The sequence below is a fragment of the Alligator mississippiensis genome, chromosome 1 (assembly GCF_030867095.1).
Source record: "Alligator mississippiensis isolate rAllMis1 chromosome 1, rAllMis1, whole genome shotgun sequence".
Lineage (NCBI taxonomy): Eukaryota > Metazoa > Chordata > Crocodylia > Alligatoridae > Alligator > Alligator mississippiensis.
Window position 1 is genome coordinate 343,565,455 of NC_081824.1, and position 22,719 is coordinate 343,588,173.

Sequence of the window (22,719 nt, forward strand, 5' to 3'; positions counted from 1 at the left end):
GTCTACCTCGTCTCCCATGTCCAGGTGGTGAGAGACCTGATTGTAGAAGGAGGTGAGATTGGTAAGACAAGACCTACAGCCATGACAAAGCCGTGCTGGCTGTTGTTCAGAATTTTACCTTCCGCAAGTGTATCGTGCATAGATTCTTTAATGAGCTTTTCCAGGATTTTCCCTGGGATAGAGGTTAGGCTGACTGCCCTATAGTTGCCCAGGTCCTCCCTCTTCTCCTTCTTGAAGAGGGGCATAATGTTGGCCTTCTTCCAATCCTCAGGGATCTCCGCTGTGCACCACGAATTCCGAAAGAGCTTTGCCAGGGGTTCTGTGATGACCTCAACCAGTTCCTTCAGCATTCTTGAATGGAGTCCATCTGGTCCTGCTGACTTATAAATGTCTAGCTTTTCTAGTTGGTATTGCACTCACACAGCGTCCACAGTGGGGAGGCTGTCAGTCCTGGCACGTCCCCTATGAGCCTTATCTTGCTTGACTTTCCCCTTGATCTGGTGAAATACCGAAGCAAAGTGGGCATTCAGGAGTTCAGTTTTGTCCTAAATGTTGGTTACCATCTGTCTCGAGGTGTTAAGCAGGGGTCCCACACTTCCATTTGTTTTCCTTCTACTTCCTACTTACCTAAAGAAGGACTTTTTATTGTCCTTGACTTCTGTAGCTAACCTAAACTCTGTTGCCACCTTGGCTTTCCTGATCATTTCCCTACAGCTGGCCACTGTTGCATCAGCTAATGCACCCCAGTATGCTATTAGCTCTGTTGACTACAGCTTTGCACTCTGGCAGTTCATGTTCACTCTGTGATCAACCATAACCCTGAGGTCTCTTTCAGCCATCATGCTGACCAGGGCATCTCCTCATAACCTATATTCATGTCACTTGTTACTTCTTCCCAGATGAAGCACTCTGCATTTATTCTTACTGAATTGCAGAGAACTGCATTCTCTTTCTTTTTCTGTACATCACTCCACCTTGTTTCTCTTTCTTCTTTTTTTTTTGACATTATGTCTGCTCCCCCAAGTTCTTCCTTCTGCATCTCTTTTTCATACCAGCCATTTCCCTATAAACAGTGGTGTCAATTTCTTAACAATTGCCAGTTTCTTCTAAACATAAATAAACATCAGAACTTGGTATGTGATAAATGTTGGCAAATGGTAACAATTTAAAGGTGACCACTGCAAATAGTTAGTAGTGCCATACTTAGTAGAGTGTGTAGTCATCCAATAGGATTCACACAAGCTTCTCATTAGATAAGGTATATTCAGTGTGAATACAGGGTTCACACAGTGGTCCCTTGAACTAAGGAAAGCCCAATGGCGACACCATGTCACTAAAGCCATAAACAAATGTAGGAATTTCTGCATGCAAACAACTTTGAGAATTATTCTGATATTTTTTAAAGAAGAAAAGAACCTTTCTTCCTTTCCCTCTGAAATAAACTAATGCCAGATACCAAGATCATCTTATAGGATAGTGCCTTGCTTATGTTTTGCATATTACTAAATATCAGCAAAAATAAATGTGTTCATTTCTCCTTAATACCTCCAGATGGCATTAAAACTCCTCTCCTTTAGGTCTTTATTGCAATATAATTTAAAAAAAATGGTAATTATTGGAAACATTCTGTACCAAAGTACACTATCAACCACTCCCAACAGTCATATTATCAGAAAGCGTAAGGATGCTAGTACTTAATTTAATATGTTTGGCTAAATATACTAACATACTGTAATTACATTCTACAGAACAATCTGGAGGACATGACATTTCCTAGACCTAGATCATGTCAAGTCTTTTTTTAGGTTTATATTCAGAAGACTTTAAATGCCTTTCAATAGAAAAAACAAAAATATTCAAGAATAAATTACCCTTTTTTTTTACCGTCTTCTATGACTACTTTTTGCTGTATAACAAATGGTGGCATCTTGCAAGATTTGTATGATATAGCACTAAGAATTTAAATAATGGTGAATAGAGGACATAAATTGCAAACAAGATGCACTTTTAAATTTATATGACTGCAGTCCTATAAGAACTTTCCCCTTCTAATGGGATAAAAAGAGTGAAAGATTTTGTGGAAACTCAAGCCCTTCCTGATTCATGTGAATTACTTATTTGTCTCTTTTTTTTGTTTTGGGCAGGGGTTGGTTTATTCTGACAGTTTATTTTGATGATGGTAAAACAGTTCAGTCCTTTATATGTTGAGGAACAAAAAAAAGGTAAAACCCTCCACTGTTGCATTCAAGTGCAGGTGAACTGATATATTACAAGTGCCCATTTCTCTCTTTCTCAGATTCTTTTGTTAATTTAAAAACATCAACAAAATCATGAGAGACCAGAGATAGCTGTAATTGGATTTCAAGTAATTCAGAGATGAAGCTGCAGACTGCAGTCTTTTAAAATTACATCAGTACATCAAAGGCATATGTGACATGATATCTTTTAGCAAGTGTGACAAACTCCTGAAGCATTAAGGTAATGTCGAACCTCTGGCTCTGAAGGCCAGCCTCCCGCACACCACAAAATCATTTAATATTTATTCAGCTCGATACACAGCCATCTCACTTATTAAGATCTCTCAGGTTAAAGATGCAAATGTTTTATGAACAATTAATGAATCATGACTAAAAAGCATTTTTAAAAATAACATCAGTGAAAGAGCTTCAACTTAATGAAAGCAAACAAAAACTATTTTGCATGACAAAGCAGATAAAAGCATAGTAGTCAACTCTGATTAGAAACAAAAACTGACTTACGATGTATGAGATGCACTATTTTCTGGACTCTTTGGCTCAACATCACTTTTCCCTTGAAAAAGAAGAAAATGAGTGAATAAAAAAATCTTTTGATTTGACATTCCATCTCATTTTCATGCTTATATTTAACACTTTCTAAATATGCAGAAGAATGCTTCCTAAGTAATCATGTGTCAGGTTGCTAGGGCATTACAGAAACAATTGCAAACATTGAATTAACCACAACATGACTTTTCATGGCTCTCTTATTTTTGCTTAGGAAATTTCAGTCCAATCAGGTCCTTGGTAAGAAGGCAGAAAATGCAGTAAGAGTGGCTGCTTAGAGGACAGAACACTTTGGATTGTGAAATGGGATGTGGAAGTCCACAAAGGAATCAAATATGTCTAACTGTTCTGTTAGATGTCTCCGTTTTTTATTTGGATTTTCAAAATCCCCACACATTTTCTGCTGATTGCCTGAACGTGGTTTCCCTTGGCACCTAAGCACTTGTCCATACCACATCAGAGGTGGCCTCTGGGGAGAACAGGACTGAATTCACCCAAGTCCGCTGATGCACACTACAGTGGAAACTTCACAATGAAGCTGGTCTTGTGAACAGCTGTTGTTGTCAACAGGCCAAGGGTCCCAAAGCAGCTGAGATGCTAAGTACCTAAATCCTGGCAGAAGTCATAAACCAAATATTTCTCAATTCATTTTCCTGCAGAAGCCTATGTGTTAGGTGGTTTCAGAAAATGTCTTCTGGATCAACCAGGGGGAAAAGAATAATGCTGCAACCAGGGGTTTAGGATATTCATCTTGGAGGCACAATAGAACAGCTTCATGGAAGAGACAGATAGACCTACACCTGATTGCCATACGTTCACGTATGCTCCAATAGTTAGAGCACTCTGCTGAGAAATGGATGATATGGATTCAAATCTCTGTCCCAAATCAAGCAGAATGGAGATTTGAACCTTAGACTCCCACATCCCAGATGAAGGCTCTAAACACTAGGAAATAGATTTCTAGGGTTTTGGTGGTAGAGGACCCCAGGTTGCTGGGGTTTTTTTGTCATCTAGAATTGATATAGCTTAGACACCTAACTCCAGAAGGGGATTGTGGCAGGATGCTTAGTGCACCTGCCCTTGTAAGAGGAGAAGCTGCCTGAGAGGCAACTTCCAGGTGGTGTGGAGGAGAGGGGAGGGGAGGGGAGGGGAGGGGAGGGGAGCTGACTCACCTGACTGGGAGAGAGCAGAGCCTGAGCCGAATAAACCCAAAGCCTGAACAGGTCAGGCAGTCTAGCCCTGAGAGCCATGAGGAGATGGACTCCAGTTAGCAGGACTCCTGAGGAATTTGGGAAGCTGCTCCGCTTCCCAAAGGGAACATTATCCAGGCAGATAGAGAAGGGTTTTTTTTGCAGTCAAGTGGCCTTTATTTGATGCTGGTACTCTTTTTTGAGATGCAAGCCTTGAACCCTGCTGGAAGCAGGCTCAAGGTCTACTCAGTGAGCCAGTAGCTCAGAGGGGAGCAGGGAGTTGGGTTAGATGGTCCACCAATCCAGGGAGTGGCCAAGCATGGGACTAGGAGGCCCAGGAGCCAGGGAGTGGCCGAGCGTGGGACCAAGGGGCAGGGGAGACAGGGAGTGGCCAAGCATGGAACCAGGGGGCCATGGAGCCCAGGGAGGCACTAAGCATGGGACCAGGGGGTCCAGGAGCTGAGTGACTCAGAGGGTTTGAGAGTCCAGGGAGGGGCTAAGTGTGGAAGGAACATCAGGAGTGATAACGCCTGTGAGGCCTGGGGCATGGCGTAGGGGCAGACGGAGCCATACAATTGGCCCTTATGGCAACAGTTGCCAGGGAGGGGTACAGACAGGCTAAGTGGGCCCATTTATCCTGGGTACTGAGTAGAGACTAGTGGGGACTGGGAGGGACCAGTTGGTGATTCAAAGGAATAAAGCTCACTCTAAAGCCCATGGGCAGCCTCCTGCCCTAATCTTTATTAAGAACATTGCATAGCAGGTGAGTCATCAAGTGGGACTATCTTGGAACTGGAGCCCGGCAGGAGCCATTCGACCACTAGGTGGTGTCATGGCCATCCTTAGGTTCAGGTCCTGCTACAAGAATCTTAAATGTTTAAATCCTTGAGAAAGATGAGCGGGCCCTAAACCTTGCCCCTCATAAGTAATTCCTACTGGCTAGCTTAAGAGGCAGTGGGCGCACAGTGTGTTGGCCTTTATGGATCCCATTCTTAGGTGCCTAACTCTCCCTGTGGCTTGTACAGGAAGTGCAAGCAGCTATCTCAGGCCTATGGATTCCCCTAAGTACTAGGTTACGTAAAAACAAAATGCTCTAATGGTTAGCCTGAGACCCCTTTTCAGTTCTAACCCTTAGTTACTGTGAGTCTGAAGCAAAGATCAAACTGGAAAGCATCCCACTCTCCACCACCAAAAACCAAACCAAAACAACCACAACTCTTCCTCCTCAAATAACCCAAGCTGGGTTCATCATCTTTGTAGTAAACATTTTGTCTTCTGAATAACCTGCAGGAGACAAGTCTTAGTATTAGACTCTCCCCAGCTAAAAGGTGATTGCGCATAGAACATGGCCATATTTTTCCTACCCAGAATTCAAAGCTGGGGCATTGCAGATCTTAGTATTCTTTCGCTGCTCTTTCTCTTGTGAGTTAGGGTGAGGTGGGGAAAAGGCAGAGAGGAGCATGGAGTAAGTACATGTGTGGCTACTTGTTCCCGTCCTTCAGGAACTGCCGTCACATTGCCAAGTCCATCTCCTCCCAGGGTGATGGTCACACAGGCTGCCACTTATGAAGAAGGCAGTGCCATGAGGTAGCCATTAAGGAGGAATAATACTGGTTTGAACACCTTCAGTGAGCTGATATGTTTTTATTGGTATTGCATAGGGATGTGAAAGGTTAAACGTTTAAACAACAATGGGTATTTATTTGAGGGTTAATGTTTAGCATGGGGTGTGATCTGGCAGGGAAGGGAAGTGGCACAGTGCCTCAGGAACAGGAAGGTGGCAGGGCAGGCAGGAGTGGGGGAGAGCAAGGAGGAGAGAAGAGTATGGAAGGGGAGAGCAGGGGTAGTACCTGTAGCCTATGAAGTTAGAGGAAAAGAGGTGCCCTAATACATCATAAGTTAAGCAATCAGCTGGTCATTCATAGATGCTGGGAAGCCTGCTGGAGGGAGATAGCAAGCTACTTAACGTCTAAACCCATACCCAACCCATATTGCCTGCTCCTTCCCTCCCAGCACACTAATGGCTGCAGTGGGCTAGGAAAGCCTCTCACCTGCTGCTGCCACCCACAACTTCATGTGGGCTGTGTTGTCTGAGAGGGCTTGGCAGTGCCTCCTCTCCTCTCCCCCATCAAAGGCCCTGGGCAGCAGCTCCCAGCAGCAGCTGTGTCCGAGTGGGTCCATGTGTGGCCCCTGACTCTCCTCACTGCTGTAGGCTGGGACTAGATATGTGGTATTGGTTAACTGTTAAACTGATATAATTAGAGGAGGTTAAGTGGATAATTTTTTTAACAATATTTATATCCCTAATATTGCACGTTCTTGCAATACCAGTAAAAATATACCATTCACAACTGGAGTAAAAAATATTGTCCATAATTGGAGTGCAAAATAATAAACAACTGTCCAGGTACTTGTTCATAATTAGGCACTGAAATGCTGCTTACATGTAGTTTGTGCTAGTTTAAGATTAGGTGACATAGGGCACAGACAGAAGTGAAATTTTTTGCATGATTTGATTCCTGAAAGTGTTCTACAGCTGTGATGTAACACATGTGTATGGCTGCAGAGTGCTTTTAAAATGCGCAATCTCATGAAAAATGAAGCCTTGTCAAACCAGGTATTAGATTAAAGCACTCTGATTTAGAGTGCCTTAGAGAACTTGTGTTCCCTTGAGGGTTCATTTTTCATGCAGGGACGGGGCTGTCAGCAGGGAGGAAGGAAGAAGGGAGCAGCATGGAGCTCCTGGCCAGGCCTGGTGGGGAAGGGAGGAGGTGGTACAGACCCCCCTCACCTGGCAGGCCCCTGCTCCAGCTACCTCAGCTGGGGAATTGTGCAGAGCCGGGTTGGATCCATGAGGCAAGGAGGCAAGGGGGCTCCATACCTCTCCCCTTCCGCCCTCTACCCCTCACCCCCCAGCTCTAGCTGGGCTTCTTGAGAGTGGTCTGATCCTGGCCTGAGCTGGGCCCGAATGTCTGTAGGCACCCAGAAAGGCTTAATGCAACTATCTTACTGATAGGATATATTTTCTTTCATTAAATTTTAATGAGTTTTTCAAACCAAAATCCCTTTATGTTCTCGCTCTTTTTTTGTTTTTATTTTGGTCCAGCTGTTTGATTGCCTGACTCACAGGCTACTGGACACCAAGGACAATTTCTAAATGATTTCAGTGGCCTTTGGATCAGGCCCCAAGACATTATACAGGCTTTAGCATTACATGTTAATTTACTATTACCAGGGATCCTGTTTTTTTCTGATTTAAAAAAAAATCCCAATTTTGGTTAAAAAAGTAACCCCAAATCCACATATTTTGTGATTAAAACAAAACACCACTTATTAGTGGTGTTTCATTTAAATCATGGGAAAATGTGGATTTGGGGTTATTTTTTTTTTTTAGCCAAAAATTGGGGATTTTTTTAAATCCGAGAAAACCAGGATCCCTGGTTATTACCAAAGTTCCCAAGCTTGGTATCCATTACAAAGGTAGAAGAACTTGCATTCTGAAGTGAACCTCTAGGATGAAATTTAGGCTTCTCTCAAGTCAGTAGGAGTTTGCCATTTAATGGAAAAAGGATTTCACCCATGTTATTTTTCCATTGCTAGCCTGAAGTAAGTTGGAATACTTGGACAAGATAATTATTATGCTTCTGAGAACAGGGATCTATTAAAGGAGCCTCTGATTAACTTATGTGTTGCCCCATGATGCTTCTAAATCTTGTCTTATCTTGGAGCTGGAGGAAGACTTCATGGAAATGTTGCTTACTCTTCTGAGATCAGACTAGCAAAACTTGGTCTAGCAAAATGAGGGCAGAAGAATGATTATGACTGCTGCCTATATAAAAACAGCAGGGAAGTAAACCATGAGAAATCCTAGCAACTAGCATTAAATTCTGGAGTAATCTTCCATTCCAAATTGTTTGGGTGAAAAACTCATCTGGTTTTATGAAGAAGCTCAATCAGTTTATTAAAGGGTTTATATAACCTGGCTACCTGCAATAGTGGGGGATTTGACGTGATGACCCAGTTCTCTGCTTCTACGTTGTTGTTTTTTAGCAACAATCTGCCTTGAAATTTTGGGTAACCCCGTGCCAATATTTCAGAACAAATGCTATTTCAGAAGAAGCAGCCAGCCATAACTACTTGTTTTTATTAAAGATTTTTTCATTTGTACCCAGTACTTTTCCTGGTAAAATAGCAGTAGTCCAGCAACTGATGATTCATTTCCATGCAAATATAATGGAGTGAGGGAGGGGTCTTGAGTGGCTTGTAAACAGGGTGCATACTAACTGGAAAATCCAGTTTTTCTTTTGATCTACTCTTAGTAGCGTTTCTCATTGTGGCAACAAGTGAAAAGAATAGATTCTCTAGTTGTGATTGAATTAGCCAAACATGATATTAATTAGTTACTCTGCATACAGACTATAGAATTAGGTCCTTAATGCTTTATTGACTCTATAGATTCTATAGCCATAGACATTTGAGGGAAAAGTAGACTAAAGATGAATAAAAATCAAAGATATGGATTATAGATTCAGTTTGGAGACATACAGTAAAAGGATGTTACTTCTCTGAACTGCCTGACCTTTCTCAAACACTCTTTTATCCAGACTGAGATTGTCTTTCAAATTTTTCAACAGCACATACACACAGGTCTTGGCCTGTTATTTGTTACAGGTATTACTGTGGGGTCAGATCACTGGACAACCTGTTAACCCTCTCCAACTTCAGAAAATTATGAAACACTTTCCTTTTTTAACCTCAGTTTATTGGAGTTGGCCAAAACAGGCTTCTTTTGCAGACCTACTGTTGGTCTTATGTCTTCCTAGCCTCCTTGACTGATCTGGAGTTTGTGTGTGTGTGTATGTGTGTATTTGAGAATACACTGTTGGTTTCTGCTGCTTTCCAGTGAACTACCCTTTAAATATTCTAAGTGTGCAGGGCTTGGATACAAAGGACTGCGCAAGACCCAATTCAAATTCACATTTTCCATGGGGATTAGAGATTATTGCATTGTGTCCTGAATAGTCCTGAACAGAGAAGTGAAATTTTAGGCTTCTATCTCCCAGGAGATCTCCATTTTGGATAATCTTGTAGGTGAAGCAGAATCCAAGTTTTTTCAACTCAGCCATGTAGTTTCTGTTAAAATTTGGGCAAATCTCTGACATTGCTTAGGTTTCTTTTCCTACTTGATATAATAGGGATTATATTTATTTCATAATTGCAATGAAACTTTATGGGTTAGGTTTCATAAAGTGCTCTGAGATTTTAGTGGAGAAGGTACTGCTGGGCCCACCAAGGCCAGTTAAAAAGCCTTGGTGGGCTAGATGTGGCCTGCGGACTATATTTTGCCCACCCCTGGGCTAAAGTCAAGACTCAGAGCCACTCCCAAATTAAACTTGGGAGGTTATCAGCTAACTAGAACTCAAAAAAATTACAGAGAGGTCAAGCCATGTAATCATCATTCTGACACTTCCCACAGCAGAAGCCATTTGTTAGCATTTCCCCAAGGGTCAGCGCAAATTTTCGGGTTTAATGCAAGTTGTGGGCAAAGGTTTGGCAGTATGCATATCTTATTTTTTCCAAGCTTGCTGCAGATCGCTACATGAATCCTCTTTTTCTTTTTTTTTACTATTAAAAATATGTAGGGACCTAGAAATATTTAAAATTAAACAAAGGGAAAGGATGACTAAAGTTAGGCAAACATTATGGCCTTCTGATGTCATCACAAACCACTCAAGTTTGGCTCTTATGTTTAGATTCATAGATTCATATGATTCATAGATGTTAGGGTCGGAAGGGACCTCAATAGATCATCAAGTCCGACCCCCTGCATAAGCAGGAAAGAGTGCTGGGTCTAGATGACCCCAGCTAGATACTCGTCTAACCTCCTCTTGAAGACCCCCAGGGTAGGGGAGAGCACCACCTCCCTTGGGAGCCCGTTCCAGACCTTGGCCACTCGAACTGTGAAGAAGTTCTTCCTAATGTCCAGTCTAAATCTGCTCTCTGCTAGCTTGTGGCCATTGTTTCTTGTAACCCCCGGGGGCGCCTTGGTGAATAAATCCTCACCAATTCCCTTCTGTGCCCCTGTGATGAACTTATAGGCAGCCACAAGGTCGCCTCTCAACCTTCTCTTGCGGAGGCTGAAAAGGTCCAGTTTCTCTAGTCTCTCCTCGTAGGGCTTGGTCTGCAGGCCCTTGACCATACGAGTTGCCCTTCTCTGTACCCTCTCCAGGTTATCCGCATCCTTCCTGAAGTGTGGTGCCCAGAATTGCACGCAGTGCTCCAACTGCGGTCTGACCAGCGCCCTATAGAGGGGAAGTATCACCTCCCTGGACCTATTCGTCATGCATCTGCTGATGCACGATAAAGTGCCATTGGCTTTTCTGATGGTTTCGTCACACTGCCGGCTCATGTTCATCTTGGAGTCCACTAGGACTCCAAGATCCCTTTCCACTTCCGTGCCACCCAGCAGGTCATTCCCTAGGCTGTAGGTGTGCTGGACATTTTTCCTCCCTAGGTGCAGCACTTTGCATTTCTCCTTGTTGAACTGCATCCTGTTGTTTTCTGCCCACTTGTTCAACCTATCCAGGTCTGCCTGCAGCTGTTCCCTGCCCTCCGGTGTGTCCACTTCTCCCCATAGCTTTGTGTCATCTGCAAACTTGGACAGAGTACATTTGACTCCCTCGTCCAAGTCGCTGATGAAGACATTAAAGAGTATCGGTCCAAGGACCGAGCCCTGCGGGACCCCACTGCCCACACCCTTCCAGGTCGAGACCGACCCATCCACCACGACTCTTTGGGTGCGACCCTCTAGCCAATTCGTCACCCACCGGACTGTGTAGTCATCCACATCACAGCCTCTTAGCTTGTTCACCAGTATGGGGTGGGATACCATATCGAAGGCCTTCCTGAAGTCTAAGTATACGACATCCACCCCTCCTCCTGTGTCCAGGCGTTTCGTAACCTGGTCATAGAAAGGTACGATCTGCCCGCCACAAACCCATGCTGGTTTCCCCTCAGCATAATTTGCCCTGCCGGGCTCTCACAAATGTTTATTATGCTCAGTATTCCTTGAGTGTTTGCATACCTTTATTTATTACGGCTCTTTAGTGCTACCTTCTCTCATTACTGTATTCATTATTTTCTGACAGAACCTCATCCCCTTTGCCTTTTTATTACTTCCTTAGTGCTGATGCTCATAGCAATATCAAACCAATGGTGGCAATTAAGTAGCACCACTGCTTGCTTCTTCACAACATTGCCTTCTACATGCTGACCTTTCCTTAGCAAAGTGCTGTACAGTATTAATAGCCTGAAGTTTCCCAGCATTTTCCCTCTGGATATCTTCTCCCCTTGCCCAGTGGGTGACCAGTCAGTTTCAAAGCCAAGTCGACTGGTTCAGAGTGTTTTTCATCTTCAAACACAGCTTTGTAATCTGCAAACAGTGTTCCATGCTAGCTGACAGGTCATGAATCTAACAAAATAGCTCCTCTGGTTAGCAAGATTTTATGTTATGGACAAGATAGGGTCATGTATTTTTAATATGTGAACAACATTAATACTAATCAGGGTAGTCAGAGAGGTGAGTTAATCCTTTGTTTTGCAGAACAATTACATCTTTATTTTCAGTAAAGCTGCTAAGTGTTTTACCTGCTACGAAATGAAATTAAAGTACTGTGGTTTTTCATGATGCTTTGTGCATTTTAATATGAAGAAAGACCAAAACATGGGCCTAGCAAACTTTACATACAACGCTACAATGGCATACTAAGGAAGGTCCAAAATGATAGATCCTTTGAAGAGGTGCTATTGATTTGTTTCACAAAATTAATCTACAGTTCATCTGTATGGCCATATACATTCATAGTGCCACTGCATCTAAATCAAATCATCATCATCATCATTATTGTAATCCTTGTAATAATAATAATAATGCTATCTCTTGGGAACTTTATATAATTTGGAGGCTGAAGTTGTGCTTGTTTCTTTGTATGTCCATCGGGCATTCTGTTAGCTTTCTATTATTTTAGAAAAGCAACCATTTTCCCTTTGACACTTCTTTCACACTGAGTAGAACTGGACATGATGAAACAGATTAATCCTGTTTTTTCCAGCCCGCAGGACATGAGACTTCCTACATTATTCCAGAATCCAGTTATCTCTACTTTTGGATACCCCAGTGCCTTGACTCCTGTACTAGGACAATTTATTTCATGTTTCCAACGTCTTTGTAATTTTCCTCCCTCTGCTCTACTGTTCCCATGAATTTAAAAGTCAACACATTCACCAAATCCAGCTGTAAAATAAAGGCAATTCTTACTTGTATTGCTGGGTCCTGTTGATCCCTGTTGTGACTCCTATAATCAGGAAAAAAGCATACCATGTGTTATTATTTATAATGTTTAGATACAACATTCATTGAATACGTTACATTACTGCTACTAACCAGTTTTGTTAATTACTCATTCACTTTATTTACAGAACATCATTTTCAGCTGCAAGAATAAAATCAAATACTCCCTTGAAAATAAATTTACATTACATTATAGGCCTTCATATTCCTCTCACAGCCAAGATAGTTTAATAGTACAGGTTTTTCTTTCTTCACTATCAATCTCCAGATTATTATTAACTTATTACTCTACTAGAACTCGTAATACTAGTAATACTAGCCCCTTGGGCTATTACTGCCTACCAGGCTAGGGGAGAACACAGACAGGAAAATGAATTATTATTATTGGGATCTATTAGAATATTCTGGGAGCTGATCCTTCATCCCTGATCTGAGGATCACAAAAATTGTGTCAACAACAGATCACGAAATTGGTATCTGAAGGAGAGTTAAAGTTCAATCTCCAGTGCTGAGCCTGGTTCTCCCAAACCAAGTCAGCCTCTTAATCACATCAGCAATATTAATTAATACGCTACAATACACTCCATCAACTTTTTTCATACACAGTCATATACCATACTTACTGAATTTGCACTCATAAAAATGTAAAGTTAATCTACCAATAAAAAAGCAATAACAATATGTCTTTTTTATCTGTATTTTATATTTAAAAAAAAAAAAGAGCAAGAATACTAGGAAAGCAAACAAATATAAGTACACATTCCCTTCTGTGTGAACAAAATACAAGCTCCTACAGATTTTGAAATATCATTAGGTGAACCTAAAACCAACCAAAGCTTCAAATATGGCTTAGTAGTGTATCCTTGTCTTGTGTATCTCAAACAAGACTTTGGTGGACCAGCAGGTATGTATTTAACAGTAGTTTTATAATTATGCTTTATTAGAAATACGTTAAATGTTTTTATAGAAAATTTTGAACATCAAAAAAAACCCCATTGTCAAATGTCTGTCTCCAATCTGAAGTCTTCCAAGTAAATGTGTATAAATTTGCTTTTTAAAAATAGTTCAATACAATTATGAGCAATTTTTAGACTTTATACACAAAAAGTGTCTGAATGCAGTAACATCAAATTGATACATTCCTGTATACCACTGACTTGTTCTTGGCTGCCCCTTACAATACCTAAATGTGGACTCATGGAGTAAATAAAGATTACAAGTTTGGAGGAATAGGTATATATAACAATACATACAGCCACTTCCAGGCAGAAGTAAGATTTCAGGCTAGAGGCTTAGTGTTAAGCGTTGAACCGAAGGAAGGGCTCAAGGTAGGAGAGTCTGTTTTTTATTATTATTTCCTGGCAAAAAAATGTCATAGGATTGTAAACACTGATTAATTATTTAAGTGAAAAAGCAGCTGAGAAGTCTATAGTTTTCCTGAAAAATAAAAGCATTAGGAAAACAGGACATTCAAAGTGTATGGTCCTCTGCAATGAATAAAGTGAAAACAAGTATAGAAATCCACTCAGCCATCCTTTATTCTTTCTTGTCCCCAGCCCCCAGAGATTCTTCCTGCTCACCAACTACTACAGCAGTGGTAGGCAGCCCCCAAGGACTGGGTTTGTTGTGGCTCAACTGCCATCTGTCCCTGGCACTCCAACCTTTTACAAGTCGAGGTTGTGGGTGTTTTTGGCAGCCTGCCCAAAAACATTGCTGACGCCTGCACAACAGGTTTGAATAGAGATTTTATTATAGCAATTTTAAACCTGCTATGAGCTTGATCATTATGGATCCTGGTTTTCCCTGATTAAAAAAAATCATACATTCTCTGATAAAAAAATTGCAAATTCTCTGATAAAACCCCCAAGATCTGAGATTAAAATGAAAGGCCCCTCACTCCCCACCTCAACAGTCCCCTGGCCCTAAAGGTGCCCCTTGCCCCTCACCCATAGCTTCCTGCTCTCATCTCAGCCCTCCCAGAGGGGGCCTCCAGCTGCCAGGGCTATGGGGTCAGGGACCCAGGTCTGCAGTCCCCTGCCCCCAGCAGAAGGCAGCAGCTGCCGCAGCAGAGCAGAGCTTGGTTCCCAACTTGCTGCCTGCCTGCTGCCTGCTGTGGGCTCAGGTGGGGAGGGCAGCTCCCTACCGCTGCACGCACTCCTGAGGGGGGAGATCTGTGCACGGGGTGGGGGCAGGCATGGGTTGCCTGCTGCAGGCTTGGGCTCCCACCCTGCTGCCCTCCCCTAGGGCTTCAGCAGCCCAGCAGGTGTGACTCGGTATGGCAGGACACAGCAGGGCCTCACAGGGATCTCCTGGCTGCTGTGAGCTTCACGCTGACCTGGCAACCCATCCCCTGCATGTGCAGGAGCAGCAGGGGTAGTGGAGCAGGGTTGTGCCCCTCGCTGCTCCTGCACAGGCAGGGGCAGCATGGATCTCACAGTGGCAAGGAGATCCCTGTGCCTCCATGCTGTTCTCTGCAGTGCCAAATTGCACCTGCTAAGCTGGGGAGGCCCTGGAGGAGGGCAGCAAGGCAGGAGCCCAAGCCCATAGCGGGCAGCCCGTGCCCGCTTTTGCCCCATGCACAGGTTTGAGGGAAATAGGCCCCCCTGACCTCCCAGGAGTGAGCACAGTGATGGGGTGCCAGCCTGCCCCCCAGCACCCCCTGGACCCCTCGAGGGACCCACAGCCCTGTCCTGCTCCCTTCTGGGTCTCTGCGGCTGCACATGGCAGCCCCGCGCCCCATGCCCCATGCAGCGCCTGGCTGGGCAGCAGCCCCAGCCCCAGCCCCGCTCAACTCCCACCCTATGGGGGCCTCAATCCCACCCTCCCACTTACCTGCAAGAGCTGCTCTCCAGGCTGCCTGGCTATGTGTATATACATGTGCCTATGGCACCCCCTGCCTGACTGGCCTCCTCTTGCTCCCCCCCCAGTCCCTTGCAGGCTGGAACTCTGCCAGCCTGCAGAGAGCTCTTTGCAAAACTGCAAAACCCGTGGGTTTCTCCATTAAAATGAGAAATCCACATTTTTCTCTGGTAAAGGGGGAAAATCTGTGTTTTTCTCCATTTTTCCATAGGAAACAGAAAACCCAGATCCCTGTTGATCATGTTTCATTCATTTCAGTATGACTTTTTACATTAACTAGAATGAAAGCATGATCATGGTCTAAGGGCTCAATCCCAAGCCACTTCTCAACATCTTTGACTTACAGTAATGTTTAGAGCATTGACTTGGGGATATTTAGAATTTGCATGCTACGTAGACTTTACATTTGAAGTCAGGGGTCACTGGACTTCCTCAGCTCTGGTTTGAGATCTATATATCTGTAGTATGCATCTGTTATTCACTGCTAAGCAATGTACCTGAAATGTACCTATTTTTTAATCTGGTTTTAAAAAGTTTAGAGCTCTGGACATAGTACCTAAGATCTACCATGTCCCACAATATGAAATCCAATTTTTTTAACATTTGAAACGGTCTACTTTTGAGGAACTGTTCTATCTTTTAAAAAACACTTCTGAGGCTTCCATTACAAAGTTGGAGAAAAAAGGGCATCTGTGCCTTTTAGAGAGAAGGCACAGACTAGACCCTACCAGCTGACCCCACCCCAATCCAGGATATATAAGTCTACTTCCATGCTGAGCCAGGGAATTGCCCTTGGGGCAGCCCACACTGCAGTTGAAGACTGATGGTAGTGGTCTGAAGCTAAGACATAGCCTAAGAGAGGAGCTGTGGCTTGGGGAAGGAGTGGAAGCAAGGAAGCTGGTGGCAAGTGACATAATCTGGAGAGGGGCTTAGAAGAACATGGTCAAGTACTGGGGCAAAAGGTGCTGAGCAGTGTGAGGCACCTCCTGAATAGCACTGCTGAAGGCAGTGGCACTATGAAATGATTACTGTAGAAAGCAACACTTGAGAGCTCATGGTAGGCCAGCACCTGTGAGAGGACTATTGGCATGATGGACTGGCAGCCCACACATGGACTATCAGGTGCTGCATGATGATGTTGCACATGGACTATCAGGTAGTAGACAGTAGGGCTGTGCAAAGCTTTGGTCCCTAATTCTATTTGGCAGAGATCTGGCCTGATTCAGTGGCTGAATCTCCAAATCCAAATTGAAGCAGAGGACTCTTTAATCTCTCTGAATTGAATCAGAACCCTCTGAATCGATTTGGAAAGATTTGGCGATTTGGACATAGAGATAACTTTAAATATTTTTTCTACATACCTCAAGGTACCAGGTGGCTTGTGAATGATGAGATGGTGGGGTGGATGGAGCGTCCCACAGAAGCGCGGGGGGCTCCCAGCAGCAGACCCGGAAGTGGACCTTCTGGTCCACCTGTGGGTCCACCGGAGACTGTGCTGGGGGGCCCCCCGCACCTCCCTGGCTCTGTGACTGGTGCCTCCTGGGTCTGGGGGGCACCCAGGGTCCCCTCGTGCCCAATTGCTGAGCTGGGGGGGGGCATGGGGAGGGGCCCCCAGCACGCTTCCTGGCGGACCCAGAAGTGGACTGGAACTATTTCTGGTCCATTTCCGGGTTTGCCGCTATGTGGGGGCCCCCCATGCTCCTGTGGAACGCTCCATGCACCCCAGCATTGCAGCATTCACAAGCCACACCTCTAGGTATGTAGAAAAAACATTTAAAGGTGTGCCTATGTCCAAATCGCTGATTCTCTGAATCAGCATCAAATCTTCAGATTCAGATTTGGCTGAATCGAATTGGGGACAGCGATCCAAATCAACAAATCAAATCACTGTCCTTGATTTGGGCTGAATCTGAATCCAAATCAAATAGGGCCTGTTTTGCATACCTCTAGTAGACAGTGTCTTATGCATGGGCTATTTGAGATGCTTTATCAGTGGGCTGGGCTATTAGCTTGCTGAGTCTGGAACCCCGAGGAGAGGCCCAGCAGCTGAACAGGCTGGGAAGCCTGGGGAGAGAGCAGCTTAGCAGAGTAGCAGGTCAGAGGCCACGTGTCATGGGAGGAGTCCAGAGAGAAAAGACTACTTTGGGGGGGTGGGCCAGAGGCCCTGAGAGAAAAACCTAGAGTGACCTGATGATGTGAGATAGTGAGACAACTGAGTAGATGCCTTCTGACATGGACTGAGTGTCTATAGCAGGTATATCATTAAAATTGTGGCAGGTGGGACACAAGGCTTCCAAAGCTGTTGGGAAGGCATTGAGTCTCAGCATCCTACCACTCATGCTGTCAGAGTGATAAAAATGCATGTCTTTTTCTACTGACCAAATATAATCCTAAGAAGACGGGAGTAGCATGCTGTATTGATGTAAGGGCATGCACACTTCAATTTAAATGCTACTCCAGTACACAATCAGTCTGCCAAAAGAGAAGAGTAGTCTAGATACATAATTCTCACTTTTCAGAGTAACTGCTGTAATATATCATTAGAGGATAGAATTCTCTTTTGTTTTTTCATGATCGTGTGTGCTGACAGAATTTTTTGTCTGAAATTTTCCTTAAGGCTTTTTAAAAGGGTTTAAGAATTGCTCAATGACAGAAGTCCCTGTAGGTCTTGTCTAACTAACCCCAGCAAGCTGTGCAAGGAGGGAATCCAATCCCGCCCACAATCATCTATTTTGTTCCTTATGGCTTTCTACCTCTCACTACCGAAGTTGGAACCTCCAGTCTCACCCTATCCTGTGCCATAAGGTATGACAAAGGGCAACCAGGATAATCAGGGATATGGAGCAGATGTCATACCAGGACAGGCTGAAAAGGCTAGGACTGTTCAAGTATGGAAAGGAAAAGGTAGCAGGGGGAATACAACAGAGGTCAATCAAATCATGAAAGGTATGGACAAAGTTTATGGGGAACTGTTACTCACGCAGTCCCAGAATACTAGAACCAACGGGTACCCACTGAAATTAGCAGGAGACAGGTTTAAAACTAACAAGGTAAAGTACTTTTTATGCAGCATGTAGTTAGCTTGTGGAACTCATTTCCACAGCAGATTGTAGAGGCAGATTGTATAGCCAGGTCAAGGACTAGGCAAATTCATGGAAAATAGATTCATTAACAGCTATTAAACAGAACAGTCAAGGGTGTATCCTCTGGCACCTCTAAACCATTGGTAGATTCCAAGGAGGGTATGACACAGGATAGATCACTCTAGATATACCCTGTCTACATGCTCTCTCTCTAAAGCATCCGTTCCTGCTAGTGTCAGAGACAGGCTACTTGGATGGCTAAATAAATAGCTGGTCTGACCTAGTTTGGCACTATATTCTTATGTTCCTCCTAGTATGGCTCTCCACAACACTTTAAAATTGTTGCAGTTAAGGAATAGCTCATTCCCCTGTTCCATACTCACATTGCAATTGGAATGCGGTGTTCTACATTCTTTCATTGGCAGGGTACGTACTCAAATTTGACATCAATGAAATAAATGAGGTGTAACTGAACAAAATGATTCCTCCTCTTCCTGAAGACATTTTTACTTTAAAAAAAACAAACCCTTTAAATAAAAGGGTCTTGATTCTTTACTTTGTTACTCCTATCTTTCAATGATAAAAGTGGAGTGTAATGGAATAAAGAATCCAAGGATTATATTAACTCCAAACTGTGCACCTTCTTAGGCACTTATTAAAAAAAATCTTTAAAATAATTCTATGAGGAAAGCTGAGTTTCTCAGTCCTGTTATTCTTTTTTAAATTTACTTGTTCCAGATTTTTAAAAGCAAGAGAAAAAAAGTATTAATTAATCCCCAAACAGATAAAACAGATTAAATAAACTTGTGAAAGGACAGCAGATTTTCAAGAATAGAGAAAGTAGGACCAAGATACCAGGGTTACCTCATAAAATACAGAACCAGAAACCGAGAACCTGATTTGCTTTGCCAGGGCACATCTACAAGACACGCTAAGTAGCTGTAGCAACAAGCTACAAGGATGTAGCTCATCTCTACGATGACATAGTGTCAGCGGGTCCTAACCATGACGCTGCCACTACTGCACAGTAGCAACAAGCACCAACCATGATGGGCACTAACCGTGACACTGCTGCTACTGCGCAGTAGCAACAAGCTAAACGCTGCTGCTACTGCACAGTTGCAATGAGTTACTGTGCAGTAGGGTTGGAAATGACCCGTGTGCTGCTGGGACTGTGCACTAGTACCTGCCAGTACTGCCCAGTCGCAGCAGCACACGGGTTGTTTCTTACCCTACTGCACAGTAGCTTGTTGCTACTATGCAGTAGTGGTGGCATCCCAGTTAATGCTCACTGATGCTACCTCACTGTAGTGATAAGCTACGTCACTGTAGCTTGTCACTACATCAACGTAGAGTCTTGTGTAGACATGCCCTTGAGAAACAAATCAGGTTGTCAATTTCTGGTTCTGTATTTAACTTGCTCATTTAGCAAGTATGAAATGACTGTACAGTATCTGCCGGCACTGTGCAGTCCCAGCAGCACATGGGTTATTTCTGACCCTACTGCACAGTAGATTGTTGCTACTGTGCAGTAGCAGTGGCATCACAGTTAGTGCCTGCCAATACTATGTCATCATAGCAACAAGCTACATTGCTGTAGCTCGTTGCTATGGTAACATACAGTCTCATGTAGATGCGTCCTTGAGAAGTAAATCAGGTTTTCATTTAGTACTTCACCGAGTACCAGGTAACTGTGCAGTACGAACTGCACAGTGTGGTGCTCATGTAGACGCACCCAAGGTGTATGAAATCATTATGAAATTTAAAGAACAATGAAAGTACCAGAATTAACAGCATCCTTGTCTCGCACAATAGATTAAAGAAAGAATGCCTGAACATGAAAGCTTATTCTTACAGGTGTCAAGCATAGTTTTATTTACAAGATTAAATTATTCATTTAAAGTTTATTTATTAAGATGTTTGTAATAAAACCACAATCAAACAAAGTATAATTGTTTTTGCATACTAATGTATCACACAGGAAGAAGAAAAGCATGTATGGGGTGTCACTTTCCATACTGATTCAATTATCTGTGAACTTTGAAAAATGAAGAAGAAAAGGATAGGCCCCTTCCTAGTAAATCTGAGAGAATACATTAATTCCATAAAGAAGGAAAATTCAAAATTATGGACAAAATGTAACTTTATGCTCTTCATTATGTAAAAGGATGTTCTCTAGTCTGCTTTCTTAATGTTCTCTCTTTCTGGTACAGGGGGAGAGGATGAATAGCCTGTTACTGCATTTCCTTTTATTGTGAATTTTACTCAGACCCTTAACATTAATGCATGTTTAATTTTTATGCCATGTATGCAGTATATATAAAATTTTATTTAAAACCTGGTTATTTAGCTTTAATTTCTAGACTGATTTCAAATTGAGCCTGGCTGCAATTGTGAGACTCTGAAACTTTAATAGCCTAATTAATAAATTGCAAGTCTCAAGCTGTCAGACCACTAATTATTTGAGATACAGGTTAAAAGTAGTTCACTATGTGTGAGAATTAATGATGTTGATATTCAATTTTAATGGAAAGAATGAGCAAAAATTCTTTGTATCTTCCTAACAAGACAGGAGTCCTCTGAGCTCCTAAGAATGAAGATGATCAATGTACTCTTCACCCTCCGTATCTCACCCTGGGTCTCAGTGATGCTCTTTCTAGTTGAAGGATGCTTTATGTGCTGCTGCTTTCTCTGGAGTCTATCACTATAGCTTACTGATCTGGGTGAGAAAGTTGTTAAAAAAACTGACCTAATCTAGTCTAATGTCCATTCGTGCATTAATGTGCTTTTCCTTATGTGCATTAAAGTTAGTACCTTCAATGTAAGCGTGCCTCAAGACGTGCTGCAGGGCTGCTCTCATGCGCTGTAATTACAGCACATGGTAATTAAAGCACGTGGTAATTACTGCACTCCAGCCAGCCTCCACATCTTGTGTATTAGTGTCCCAGTGCTTCAAAATGGCAGCAGGAGCGCTTGAACTAAAGCTCATCAAAGGAGCTTTAGTTTAAGTGCCCTTGCCACCATTTTGAAGTGCTGGGAAATTAATAAAAGAGATATTGCGGTGCTTTAATTAGAACAGCTCTTAGAGCCGTTCTAATTAAAGCCTCCCCCCCCCCCCCCCCAAGCACATGTAAAAGTGCCCAGAGGTACTAAATTTATGCTCATTAGGCTGCCCTAATGTGCAGCAGTACAAATGAATGTTTTTTAGGTGACCTTTAATGCACAGTAGCCTATTTTACCATGCATTGGCGTAATACCATGTTTTTTATGTGATGCTTTAATACACAGTAAATAGATTACTGCACATTAAAGCGCGCTTGTAGATATGCCCACAAAGAACAAATGTGGTTTTTTTCAGCCCCTATATACTGCTTGGAAGTAAGGGGTAGAGCTTACAGCCTAAATTTAAATTCTTTGCTGGACCCTTCACTACCTCTCTATCATCAGACACAAGAACATGTTATAGTCTGGGATGGTCTACAGGTTCAACAAACCAAGTTCAAGATGGCCACAGTGCTCATCATGAGGAAAGCCCCTTGAGTTGCGTAGGTCATTCCAAGTGAATGCCAGTAAAATTTTATTATCACACACACCATTACATCAGGATTGTCAAGAAACTAGGCTTTTGTTAGAGGCTGTATAGCTGGGAGAGCAACTAGACAGGATTTTGGGAAGTAGGTGCCCTTCCTCTGATATTGTGTAACATGAACATACCATATATATTTTAAAACATCTAGTTTAAGAATATTTTGAAACACTTTTAAACACTTCTTGAAATCATGGTTTGCATATCTGAATCTGCAAAGCAGGTGCCTTATTCAGCATGTAGTTCTGCAAGCTCAGAGTGAGCCATATTAATGCTTTAATATGATTTAGGACTCATGGTAGAGGTGATATCTTTTATTAGATGAATTATGTATTTGCAAAAAAATCCTTTATTTGCAAGATGTCATAGAATCATAGAAAGTTAGGGTTGGAACAAACCTCAGGAGGTCATCTAGTCCAACCCCCTGGTCAAAGCAGGAACATCCCTAAGTAGATCATCCCAGCCAAAGCTTTGTCTAGCCGGGTTTTGAAAACCTCCAAGGATGGAGCTTCTATCACTTCTCTGGGTAATCTGTTCCAGTGTTTTACTACCCTCCTAGTGAGAAAATTCTTCTTAATATCTAACCTAAACTTTCCTTGCTGCAACTTGAGACTGTTGTTCCTTGTTCTGTCATCTCCCACCACTGAGAACAGTTTAGCTCCATCCTCTTTTGAACCCCTATTCAGGTAGTTGAAGACTGCTATTAAATCCCCTCTTAGTTGTCTCTTCTCTAGACTAAATAAGCCCAGTTCTCTCAGTCTTTCCTCTTAAGTCATGTCCCTGCCACCTCTGAACCATTTCTGTTGCCTTGTGCTGGACTTTCTCCAATTTGTCCACATCCTTTCTA

The 22,719-nt window shown here is 42.9% G+C and overlaps 1 protein-coding gene across 2 annotated transcripts in view; it reads right to left on the reverse strand.

Annotated features, from left to right (window-relative positions):
* LOC102563459 (ALF transcription elongation factor 3) overlaps positions 1 to 22,719 on the reverse strand; it is a 252,046-nt gene that overhangs the window by 216,843 nt on the left and 12,484 nt on the right. For both annotated transcript variants that reach the window (XM_059720988.1, XM_059720987.1), the window contains exons 2-3: positions 12,312 to 12,348; positions 2,760 to 2,811 (exon numbers count right to left, since the gene is read on the reverse strand). In XM_059720988.1, the coding sequence (XP_059576971.1) occupies positions 2,760 to 2,811; positions 12,312 to 12,348 (89 nt within the window). The remainder of the gene's footprint in view (positions 1 to 2,759; positions 2,812 to 12,311; positions 12,349 to 22,719) is intronic.